The following is a 12305-nucleotide window of genomic DNA, read 5'->3' on the forward strand; positions in this document are numbered from 1 at the left end:
CTGTCTGCTGGGGTCTGGGATTGGTCAGGGTCTTATGCTGCTGTAGCTGCCTCTGTCCTCCTCAGTGCCAAAAGGGGGCTGAAGAGCTCTCCTTGTGCTTCCCTCCTTGTGCTTCCCTCCCTCTGCATTCCAAAACACCAGAGGAGGTGGCTCCAAAGCAAACTTGTTAGCAATGCAGATGAGCAGGAAGGCCTCTACCTGGGCTCTCTCCAGCATGCTGGGCAGGTTGGATGTGTCACCAGGTAGTCTGAGGCTGGAGCGTGTCCAGGCTCTGCAATTTCTATCAGTGGTGCTTAGAACCTGTTTGGGTGTCCCAAGAAATGGCAGATCCCACCAGGATGGGCTGTGGAGGGCTGGAGTTGGTGCTGGGCATTTGAAGTGCCATGGGTGGTGCCAGGCAGGGCTGAGGGGATTAGGTGCCAGCCCTGATCTCTGGTGATTAGAGGGCTGGGGTGGCCCAGGGCAGATGAGCTCAGCCTGGTTGGAGCAAATCCCTGTGCTGCTGGGGGCTGTGTGGGGCTGGAGCTCAGTGGGACACCAGATGTTTCCTGGCTGTGCTGAGAGAGCTTCTCAGCCGTGGAGGAGGTTCAGGGCTGATCCTCTTGCTGAGGTGCCCATCAGCACCGTGGCCTTGGTGTGGTGATCTGCAGGAGCTGCTTTGCCCCACAAGGTGCCAGGACCTGTTGGGCTCCTACAGCTGATGGTACCAACCTGCTAGACTTAGCTCTGTGTGTGTGGTCCTCCTCTTCCTCCTCCTCCTCGTCTCCCAGAGGCCCTTGGAGATTAGGTGTCCATGCTGGCAGCAGTGGTTTGTTCCTGGAAGAAGCCCCTGAAGTGTGGCTTTTGGAGGTGTTTTGTCATCCTAGGGTATCTGTTTGCTTGTGCAGCATAGAGAGCTGTGGGGTGAAGGGGCTGGAGATAGTCCTGGGACCTGCCCACCACCATCTTGGAGCATCCTGGGCAGGGAGAGCCCTGTGGCTGTACTGGTTGGGTCGTGCAGGGCTGGGCAAGAGCTCACCAGGCTGGGCTGGCAGTGAGTTTGCATCCTGCTGATGTCTGTGTCATGGAGGTCTTTGAAAACCCTTTTCAGTTTGTTTTTTTTTTTTTTTCCCAGTTCCTGCTCACAGTCACTCAGTGGGTGATGGTTTGGAGTTCAGATGGTGGGCAGGGACTGGGGGAAGCCCCATCCCAGAGCTGGCTCTTGGGACCAGGTCAGTGATGGATGTATTTGGGGGTCCATAGTGAGCCAAGGGATGTTCTTGGGCATCCTCAGAGAGCCAAGAGATGTCTTTGGAGGTCTCTGATGAGCCAAAGGGTGACTTTGTTGAGCCAAGGAGGGTCCCTTGTGGAACCCTGGTGAACTGAGGGATGTCCATGAGGGTCCCAGCTCCCAGGAGCAGTGGAAACTCTAAAGGAAGGACAGAGGTGGTACAGAAGCTGCAGTGAGAGGTGTGAACAGGCAGCACCCAGCTGGGGAGGTTCCCTGTCTGTTATTCTGGTAATTGAGGGTGGCTGATTGTTGTTTCATGGCTTGTTTGTGCCACTTGAAAAGCACCAGCAGGAGTGGCACTTCCCAAACCTCTTCCTTCTGGAATGGTCAAGGATTGGCTCAGGTGGCAGCTCCAGAGCTTCTGTGGGGCAGAGTTCAGTGTCCAAGTGACCTTATCTGAACCCACGCACACCTACCTGTCCAGGCAATAATGCTTCCAGGTGGAGAGTGTCCTGGCTTGGCTGCTGCTGGAGAGAGTCCAGGGGAGGCTGAGAAGGTGCTGAGGGGCCTGGAGCAGCGCTGTGAGGAACAAAGGCTGAGAGAGAGCCCTGGGGCTGAGAGCCTGCAGAAGAGCAGCCCCAGAGGGGAGCTGAGCAATGCTCAGCAAGAGACAAAGGCTAGGGGCAAGAGGCTGGGGCCAGACTCTGCTCAGTGGTGCCCAGGGACAGGACAAGGGGCAAGGGGCACAAACTGGAACCCAGGAGGTTCCATCTGAACAGGAGGAGAAACTTCTTTGGTGTGAGGGTGCTGGAGGCCTGGAGCAGGCTGCCCAGAGAGGTTGTGGAGTCTCCTGGTCTGGAGAGCTTCCAACCCCCCCCGGCCATTGTGCCCCTGGGCAAGCTGCTGTGGCTGTCCCCTGCTTGAGCAGGGGTTGGATTGGATGATCTCCAGAGGCCCCTTCCAACCCCCCGCCCCGTGCTGGGATTTTCCACTTTCTCTGTTTTCACAGGGTCAGCAGTACAAAAGCACCGAGAAAGTCCCCCCCAAATGAAAATACTGGGCTATGGCTGCTGTCCTCATGTGGGGATCCCTGGGGCTTGGCATATGGCTACAGGGACACTTGGCAGCAGCGACAGTCCCTCTGCCTCTGGGGAATCCCCCAGGACTCACACAGAAACCAAACTACTGAAGAAATAAAACACAGTGGGAAAAGCTTCATCTACAGCAACCCTTGGGCTGTGAGAGTCATAACCACTGCCAACTCCCTGCACTCCAAGAAGGACACTGAGGGCTGGAACATGTCTGGAGAAGGGCAAGGAAGCTGGGGAGGAGCAGCTGAGGGATCTGGAGGTGTTCAGTCTGGACAAGAGGAGGCTGAGCAGAGACCTGGCTCTACAGCTCTCTGAAAGGAGGTTGGGGTTGGGCTCTTCTATCAAGGAACAAGCGACAGGAAACAGCCTTGGGTTGCCCCAGGGGAGGTTTAGGTTGGACATGAGGAACAATTTTTTTCCCATTGAGGGTTGACCAGCCCTGGCCCAGGCTGCCCAGGGCAGTGGTGCAGTCCCCATCCCTGGAGGGGTTTCAAAGCCCTGGAGGTGTGGTGGTGCCCTGGCAGTGCTGGGATAGGGTTGGACTCCATGTCCTTAAAGGTCTCTTCCAACCCAAAGCTTTCTGTGATTCCATGTCCTGCATGGGTTTGCTCTGCTTTCACTGCCAAACCTTGGTTCCTTACATAAAATGAATTCTGGATCTTTGCTTTAAAAAGAACCAAGTCAGCAATCCCAGCTCAACATCTGTTCCCAGCAGAAATCCTCCAGCAGAAGCTCCTTATCCTTATCCTCCTGCAGTGATGATCCCCTGGGGCATTCTCTGGGCTCTTAAACCTCCCAACCAATGCAATCCTCAGCCACTGGTTAAAAAAAAGGCAAAACAGTTTTGGAGCTGTGCAAAGCCCCTTGCCTGGAACTGCAAGACGTTCTTGGGGCTGCCCAGCAAGCTCTGCAGAAAGCCTTTGGCACTGCTCTGGAGGAGGCTGTGCCACACACTCACACACCAGGGGCAGAGAAGGCACTTGGGTGAAGCTGGTTCACACATCCCCTAGAGAGCAGCAACCACAGCTCCACTTCTGTTTGCATGCCAGAAAAATTGCAATATGAAGCAAGATTTTTTTTTTCTTTTTCCAAGGAGCCAGATACTGCCTGTGTCCACTAAAAATGCCTGAACGTTCCCAGAATGCCAGCATAGAGGGGTTGGAAGGGACCTCTGGGGGTCACCCAGTCCAACCCCTGCTCCAGCAGGGGACAGCCACAGCAGCTTGCCCTGGAGCACAATGGCCAGGGGGGGTTGGAAGCTCTCCAGAGGAGACTCCACAACCTCTCTGGGCAGCCTGCTCCAGGCCTCCAGCACCCTCACACCAAAGAAGTTTCTCCTCCTGTTCAGGTGGAACCTCCTGGGTTCCAGTTTGTGCCCCTTGCCCCTTGCCCTGTCCCTGGGCACCACTGAGCAGAGTCTGGCCCCAGCCTCTTGCTCCCAGCCTTTATCTCTTGCTGAGCATTGCTCAGCTCCCCTCTGGGGCTGCTCTTCTGCAGGCTCTCAATCCCAGAACTCTCTCTCAGCCTTTGCTACTCACAGAGCTGCTCCAGGCCCCTCAGCACCTTCCCAGCCTCCCCTGGACTCTCTCCAGCAGTTCTCTGTCTCTCCTGAGCTTCGGAGCCCAGAACTGAACCAAGGACTGCAGCTGTGGCCTCACTATGGCAGAGCAGAGGGGAAGGAGAACCTCCCTTGCCCTGCTGCTCACACTTTGCTTCATATAAATAATTTAAAAGGCTCAATAGGTTGTCCCAGATGCATTCCCCTCCACTCACCACCCATGCCCCCCTTGCCTAGCTTCACAGAGTGCTCTGCATCCTCTAAGGTCACCCACCCCTGACCCTCCTTGCCTGGTTGAATCATTTCCTGTTTTCTTCAGTGTGTGAAGAACTCAGGGGTGAGCTGGAAATGTTTGTGGAGAGAGTGAAGTGACCGTGGGAAAGCAGGGACTGAGGGCAGGGCTGAGGGTGTGGGGCATGGCGGGGGGAGGGCTGCTCCTGGCTTGTGAGGAGCAGGTACCTGAGGGGCTTCAGCAGCAGCTGGGGTTGTGTTACCACTGGAGGTTCCACTGATGGTCTGTATACTTCAGTGGGGATTGGGACGTTGTCCTGGTGGTGGTCTGGAGGTTGTCCTGGTGATGGTCTGGAAGTTGTCCTGGAGATGGTCTGGAGGTTGTCCTGGTAATGGTCTGGAGATTACCTTGGTGATGATCTGGAGGTTGTCCTGGTGATTTAGATCTTTCGCTGATGATTTTTCCCTTTTACAACCAAATCTGTGCATTGAGGTGTCCATGCCAAAAGCATCTCCACAGACAGGTCCCTTTGGACCTTGTCCTGGTGGCATCTCCATGCCCTGCAAGCTCAGCAGCACCAATGGGTCCTGCACGGCAGTGGTGGCATCGCAGGCAGCCCTGACTTGGCACGCAGTGAGAGCTGCTCACCTTGCATCTTGAGGCCTTGAGCAACTTGCTCTAGTGGGAGGTGTCCCTGCCCATGGCAGGGGGTTGGAACTGGATGATCCTGAAGGTCCCTTCCAACCCAACGCATTCCATGATTCTGTTAAGCAGAGGGATTTGTGCATTTGACTGCCCAAAATGGGCTGTGTGGGGGTGGAGGCTGCAATCACAGCAGGTCCAGCTGCACCCCACCAGCAGCTCCACCAGAGCTGTGCTGGGATGTTTGTTTCCAGCTCCACGGTGGCAGTAGGAAGGAGCCTTTCACTGGTTTGGCTCTTGTCACACGGGGTCCATGTGCAGCTGGAGACCCTTTGTGTTGTCCTCAGGGTCCCCAGCGTGGGTAGTGGCCAGGCCAGATCACAGAATCGTTTGTGTTGGAAAAGACCTTTAAGGTCATCTAGTCCAACCATTCTCTAACTTCACCAAGGCCCTCAGCACCACATCTCTGCCTCTTTCAAACACCTCCAGGGATGGGAATTCAAGCAACTCCCTGGGCAGCCTGTGCCAGTCAAAGAATCATAGAGTCATAGGATGGTTTGGGTGGGAAGGGACCTGTAAAGCTGGTCTGGTGCAACCCCCTTGCAGTGAGCAGGGACAGCTGCAACCAGATGAACTGCTCAGACCTCCTGGACATCAGCAATGGGTACCCTCAGCTCCCACAGCTCTTCCTGGGCTGGGGGGAAGCAGCTTTGGAGCACCACTGAGGGTGTGCTGCAGGAACAACCCCAAGGTGCTGTGTGTGTGGGTCTGCTGGCACAGGCAGGTCCAGCCCCATGTGTGGGAGCCCTGGAGTTGCTGGAGGAGGGAGGACATCTCCAGGCATGCTATGGGAAGGAGCAGAGGGTTGGTGTTGCATGGTGCCTCTTGGCCAGGATAGGAACATGGGGGAAATTGCTGCGTGGGTTTTTGGTGTGAAAGGAGAGACTGGAGGAGGTTGCAGCATGAGATCAGGTCTGTGGGCAGGAGGTGTTTGTGTTCATGAAAGATCAAAACTCAACCACACAGAATGTTCTCCTTCAGCCACAGACGACAATGAAAACCTCTGTCTGAGGTGGCTCCTGCCATGGTGCTGTGCCAGTTCATGTCAAGGCTGGGGGGGGACAAGAGGCTGGGGCCAGACTCTGCTCAGTGGTGCCCAGGGATGGGGCAAGGGGCACAAACTGGAACCCAGGAGGTTCCATCTGAACAGGAGGAGAAATGTTGGTGTGAGGGTGCTGGAGGCCTGGAGCAGGCTGCCCAGAGAGGTTCTGGAGTCTCCTGATTTGGAGAGCTTCCAATTCCCCCTGACCATTGTGCCCCTGGGCAAGCTGCTGTGGGTGCCCTCTGTCTGGGGTTGGACTGGGTGATCCCCAGAGGTCTCTTCCAACCCCCTATGCTGGGGTTCTGGGGTTCTGTGACAGCAGTGTTAAAGGGAACATAATGGAACCTGCAGGCTGGAGGAGAGCTGAGGTTTGCTGCTCCACCAGCCCCCCAGAGAGCACTGTGCAGCAAGCTCAGCCTTTCCATGCTGTGAGGAGCCATCAGCCGTGGGCTTCATCAGCCCAGCCCCTAGAGCCCCTGCTCTGGGAGGTGCTCAGCCCCATGGGTGATGCTGCTGTGACCCAGATCAAGGCCAAGGCACTGATAAAGTTCCTCGGGGAGCGCCAGGGCTCTTTGGAACTGGCTCCTTCATGGGGCTTGGCTGCTGCTGGGGGCAGGTCTTGGTGGCTGGGTGGACTTTATCTGGGCTGCTTCTGGTGAAGGAAATGGATTTTTTTGTTTTGTTTTATTTTCTCTGGACTGGCTTTGGACAATTGCTTTTCTAAAATAGACTCAATGAGAGGAAGTTGGTTTGGTAGCCTGGCCCCATGTGGGGCTCGGCAGCACAAGGGGCAGACGTGGAGCTTTATTTATGGCTCCATCTGCTCTAGAGCAAACCCAAACCCAGACATCAATACTTTTGTCTCCTCTCCTCCATTACCCAGGATTTAAATGGGCAGAAGGAGCTGTGCCCACGTCTCTGCCACCTGAAGAAAGGTCCCAATGGCTACGGCTTCAACCTGCACAGCGAGAAGTCGCGGCCGGGGCAGTTCATCCGCTCGGTGGACCCTGACTCACCAGCAGCCAGAGCAGGGCTGCGGCCCCAGGACCGTCTGGTGGAGGTAATGCTGGGGTGGCTTGGAGCATCTCTGCCTGGGGAGGCTGTTGGGGTGTCCTTGGCACAAGCCCCAGAGGTTCATTCCTGCCCAGCCTGGTGGGAGCGGCCAGGCCTCGTGGGTTGGGTCAGGGCTGGTGGAAGTGGAGAGATCTTTGGGAGGCTGAGACAAGCTCCAGCCCATGACATTTCCTATCAGTTCCCCTCCTACTCCTCTGATGCCCTAAGACTTGTGTGGGTACTTGGGCAGTGGCTTTGTGGTCCTCAGCAGCTCGTTCAAACCAGGTACTTGTGGGTGCTGGAGTCTGGACAATGGTTGGCACAAAGGAAGGTGGCAGTGGGTGAGCTGCTGCCCCTGTGCCCCGCTGGGTGGCTTGGGGGTGGCAGCAGGACTCCATGGACAGATGGAGTGCCTGGTGGCTGCTTGTAGGATCAGAGAAATGCTTTGGCTGGGAGAGACCTTTAAGATCATGGAGTCCAACCCTTACCCCAGCACTGCCAGGTCACCACTGAACCATGGCCCTCAGCACCACAGCTCCAGGGCTTTGAAACCCCTGCAGGAATGGGGACTTCACCACTGGCCTGGGCAGCCTGGGCCAGGCCTTGGCAACCCTTGTGGGGAAGAAAATGAGAGCTGGAGTTGTTCAGCCTGGGAAAGAGAAGGCTTCAGGGAGACCTTTTGGTAGCCTTCCAATACCTACAGAAAGCTGGAGGTGCAGTTTTTAGCAGGGTGTGGTGGGGCTGCCCTCCCCTCCCAGCACACCCAGCAAGCCCAGGTCAGCAGGACTGGGGGGCATCAAATATTTATCAAAGCCCCAAAGAGCAGAGGTGGAGGAGATCAGGTTTCTGAGCTCTCCAGCTCACCCTTCACTGCTTTGTGTGTGCCAGGAGCTCTGCCAAGCTCTGATAAATAAATAAGAGGACCCTGGCTGTGACACTGCACTGCCAGGAGCCGCTGCCACCGGTGTCCCACTGCTCCCAGCATTAAACTTTCAGGTGCTGGGGAAGAGAGGCAGCAGCTCCCACAGGGCTGCAAAGCAAGGGACTGCCTGGGTCTTCAGGATTCCCTGAGAGTGGCTTCTTCCAGGAGAGCAAACTCCTTTCCCCTCTGGAGCTGGCAGGAAGGGCCATGGCTTGATTGCCATGGGAGGGGTTGAGGTTCACCCTGAGGTGAGGACATCCCCATGCCCTGCAGCACAGAGATGAGACTCAGCTGCTAGGACAGGAAGAAATGGCCTCGAGGTGCACCAGGGCAGGTTTAGATTGGACATGAGGAACAATTTCTTCACTTTGGGTGCATCCAAGGCATAGGTGAGGTTTGGAATCACTGAGGGTAGTCAGAGCATTTCAGCAGGACATGGGTGAGGTGGTGGTGGAGTCTGAGGTCTGTGATTCCTGAAGGATGTGTTTGGGATGAGGGCAGAGCTGGAACTGTGCAGTAACATGAAGGATGCTCTGGCAGAGCTGGTGGTGGGGTGGCAAGAGGCCATGACTTGCTCATGAAGGGGAAGGAAAAAGCCTGTAAAGCCTTCCTGTCATACAGCCATAGAATCATGGTGGTTGGCAAAGGTCTCCAAGCTCATCCAGTCCAACCTTCAACCCAGCCCCACCATGGCCATAAACCACATCCCAGAGTGCCATGGCCACATGGTTCTGGAACAGCTCCAGGGATAGGGACTCCACCACCTCCCTGGGCAGCCAGGAGTTCAAAAAGGCAAACTCCATCCTTTGGGTGGGGGGTGTGAGCTGGGCCAGCTGTGCTGGGGCACAGGGCTGGCTGCTGATGGCATCTCTGCAGGTGAATGGGATGAACGTGGAAGGGCTGCGGCACTCCGAGGTCGTGTCCCACATCAAGGCAAGGGAGAACGAAGCCAGGCTGCTGGTGGTGGACCCTGAGACAGATGATTACTTCAAGAAGCTGGGGGTGACCCCCACGGAGGAGCACACCAAAGGTGAGGCTCTGGTGGCTTTACATGGTGACCCTGCACCATGACTCACCAGCCATGGGTGGGATTTTGGGTGGCAGGAAGGGTCTCATTTCCTCTGTCTCATCCCTCAGTGGCTTCCTGAGAACCACCCAACTATTTATAACCATGAGAAGGTTTCTTACTGCAGCCCCACAATAACTCCTGATCTTTACAGAGTGAAGAATTCACTTGGGAGCTTGCTGCCGTAGTGTGGCTGAGACAGAGGGTGGAGGGATTTGGGATGATGGGGAGCTGAGTGAGCAATGAGCCCACAGAGGGATGTCCAGATGGGACCACTCTGTCTGCTTGGGGCTGAGAAGCTTCTTGAGCATCTGTTCCTTCAGCACCTCTGGTTTTGGCTGCAGCATCCATATCCTGGGAGGCATCACAGAATGACAGAATGTGTAGGGTTGGAAGAGACCTTTGAGCTCATGGAGTCCAACCCTTGACCCAGCACTGCCAGGGCACCACCAAACCATGGTCCTCAGCACCACATCTCCAGGGCTTTAAAACCCCTCCAGAGATGGGGACTCCACCACTGCCCTGGGCAGCCTGGGCCAGGCCTGGACAACCCTTCTGGGGAAGAAATTGTTCCTCATGTCCAACCTAAACCTCCCCTGGGGCAACTTGAGGCCATTTCCTCTTGTCCTATCCCTTGTCCCTTGGGAGAAGAGGCCAATCCCACCTCCTCTCAGGGAGCTGTAGAGAGCAATGAGGTCTCCCTCAGCCTCTTCTTCTCCACACTAAACACCCCCTGGTCCCTCAGCTGCTCCTCCCCAGCCCTGTTCTCCAGACCCTTCCCCAGCTTCATTGCCCTTCTCTGGACCCCCTCCAGCCCCTCAATGTCCTTCTTGGATTGAGGTGCCCAAACCTGAAGCCAAGATTCAAGGTGTGGCCTCAGCAGTGCTTCTGTTTTCACACCATGGTGATCACAGGGGTGGTTCTTGCAGGAAATGGTTTCTTTGCAGCTGAAACCTGGCAGAGAAAGCTGTCTGTCCACTCCCCAACCTGTTGTGAGCAGCTCCTGGCTGGGGAGGGAGTGGGACGCTCCCCAGCCCTCCTGCCCCTGGCTGAATGGGAAGTTCTGTGCTCCCAGTACAGCTCTATGCTCCCAGTGCAGGTGTTCCTTATCTGATCTGCACCCTGGATGCTCAATGGGGAGGTTTGTGCAAAGAGTTGGGGTCAGACAATGCTGAGAAGAAGCTGCTGGGGCAGGACTGGTGTCAGATGCTCTCGGTTCAAGGAGGAGCTGGGGCCAGAGCTATCTGCTGGCACCAGGGATAAAGGAGCCCTTGTTCCTGGGGTGAGGACCTAGCCAGGGCATGGGTGGGTGCAGCTCTGCAGCTGATGATCGATTCTGAACCACATCAGAGATCCAGAGTTGGGTCTGCCTGGCCAGGGGTGGTACCTGTGGAGGTGACACGCTCTGGGCAGTTCTGTTGTGTGTTTGCAGGACAAGAGGAAATAATAACCACACTCTAATCAACCTGCTGGGAGCTCAGGCTGACAATTTCAAAGCCTTGGAGCTGACCCAAAGCACCTCAGTGTTTAACCAAGGAGTGTTGTGGGCGTTGGTCTTCCAAGGAACAAGCCATGGAACAAGAGGAAATGGCCTCCAGTTGTGCCAAGGGCAGCTTTAGGTTGGACATGAGGAACAATTTCTTCCCCAGAAAGGTTGTCAAGGCCTGGCCCAGGCTGCCCTGGGTAGTGGTGGAGTCCCCATCCCTGGAGGGGTTTCAGAGCTCTGGAGCTGTGGTGCTGAGGGCCATGGCTCAGTGGTGCCCTGACAGTGCTGGACTCTCTCCACACCATGGGTGCAGAACAGCCTCTGTCAAGTGATTTTTAAGCAGAGAACCTCCAGGCAATTCTGAGGGGTCCTGCCTTGGGCCCAAGGCCACCAATCCCTCCTGAGTGTATTCACCATCTGATGCTTCCATGTGCCCACAGGTGTGGTGCCTCAGCCCATGACCAATGGATCTGCACAGACTCAGGTGAGGCCTTGCCTGCTCCAGGATGCTCTGATACCAGGGTGGTGGCTGGGCAGTGCCCCAGCTGGGTGGGGAGCATGCTAGGGGGTTCAGGAGGGATGGGGGGAGATGCCAGGATCCTGGCATGCTGGCTTTCCTTGGCTGCCACCTGAGAGGCATGATCCTGGCATGAGGGATGTTCATCATGTCCCCAGGCTCCTGTCCCCTTGGCTGTTTAGGCTCAGCCTGGCTACTGCTGATGGCCCTGAGTTGCTTTCTACTACAATTTAGGGGCTGGAGGAGGCTACTTCAAGCCCCATTCCATGACTGCCCCCAGTGATGGAGGGAGGAGGGGAGGAGGGCTGAGGAGCATGTGCCCATCATGGGGGGTGCAGGAGAGCAGTGGCAGCCAGGGACCTCCTGTGGGCAGGGTCACCTCCAGGCTCTGTGCCCGTCCCGGGACACTGCAGGCATTGCACTGCTGGGCAAGGGGCTGCAGTGGTCTATGCCCACAGGATGGAGCAGTCCTCTGCCTGCTGCCTTCTTTTTCTCCTTTTTTGTTTTTTCCTTTTTATTCCTTTTTATATAGAATATAAAATAATAAAAATTATTTTTCCCTCTTCTTTTTTTCTCCTTCCTCTCCCTCTCCCCTCCCGTCCCCTCCCCTCCCATCTCTCCCCTCTCCCCTTTTGCGTTCCCTTCCTTCCATTCCTATCTTTGTAAAAACTGAACTAACCTTTTCATCTGTGATAGCTGAATGGAGGATCCACATCTTCATCTCACAGTGACCTTCAAAGTCCTGGGAAGGAGTCAGAGGTAAACCCCCAGACACTCCCCCTGCCATTCACACACCCTAGCAGATACCTCCCTGCCCCATGGTACTGCCCAGTGCTGCCATTCCAGGCACTTCCAGTTTTATCTCACAGGTGCACCTCTATCCATCCAGAGTTTTCTTTCATCCTTTGCATGATGGATACAAATCTGGGGCTCCACTGATCTAGGAAAGGGAACTACTGGAGGCAGTCCAGTGGAGGCCACAAAGCTGCTGAGGGGCCTGGAGCAGCTCTGTGAGGAGCAAAGGCTGAGAGAGAGCCCTGGGGCTGAGAGCCTGCAGAAGAACAGCCCCAGAGGGGAGCTGAGCAATGCTCAGCAAGAGATAAAGGCTGGGGGCAAGAGGCTGGGGCCAGACTCTGCTCAGTGATGCCCAGGGACAGGACAAGGGGCAAGGGGCACAGACTGGACAACAACCCCTTCAGGTGGCACTGACCCAAGCTGAGCAGATGAGGAGGGCACAGGACAATGGCAGCAAGGTAACTGGTGCTCAGTTGGGCAGTGATTCTGCTCTAGTGGTTGGAAGAAAGGTGTCAGGTGAAAGGAGTCTACAAGAGCTTTGGATCTTCAGTGTAATGACAGTGAGGAGCTGCAAGCTGCAGAGCAAGAAGTGACATTGGGAGCCTGGAGGGCAGGAGGAGCAGAGCTGTGA

General features: G+C 55.9%; 1 protein-coding gene across 2 annotated transcripts in view; it reads left to right on the plus strand.

Moving 5' to 3' along the window:
• The window catches only part of NHERF2 (NHERF family PDZ scaffold protein 2), a 38256-nt gene that overhangs the window by 21286 nt on the left and 4665 nt on the right, over positions 1-12305 (plus strand). For both annotated transcript variants that reach the window (XM_054391346.1, XM_054391347.1), the window contains exons 3-6: positions 6719-6895; positions 8687-8840; positions 10803-10846; positions 11576-11638. In XM_054391346.1, coding sequence (XP_054247321.1) covers positions 6719-6895; positions 8687-8840; positions 10803-10846; positions 11576-11638 — 438 coding nt within the window. The remainder of the gene's footprint in view (positions 1-6718; positions 6896-8686; positions 8841-10802; positions 10847-11575; positions 11639-12305) is intronic.

The sequence above is a fragment of the Indicator indicator genome, chromosome 22 (assembly GCF_027791375.1).
Source record: "Indicator indicator isolate 239-I01 chromosome 22, UM_Iind_1.1, whole genome shotgun sequence".
Lineage (NCBI taxonomy): Eukaryota > Metazoa > Chordata > Aves > Piciformes > Indicatoridae > Indicator > Indicator indicator.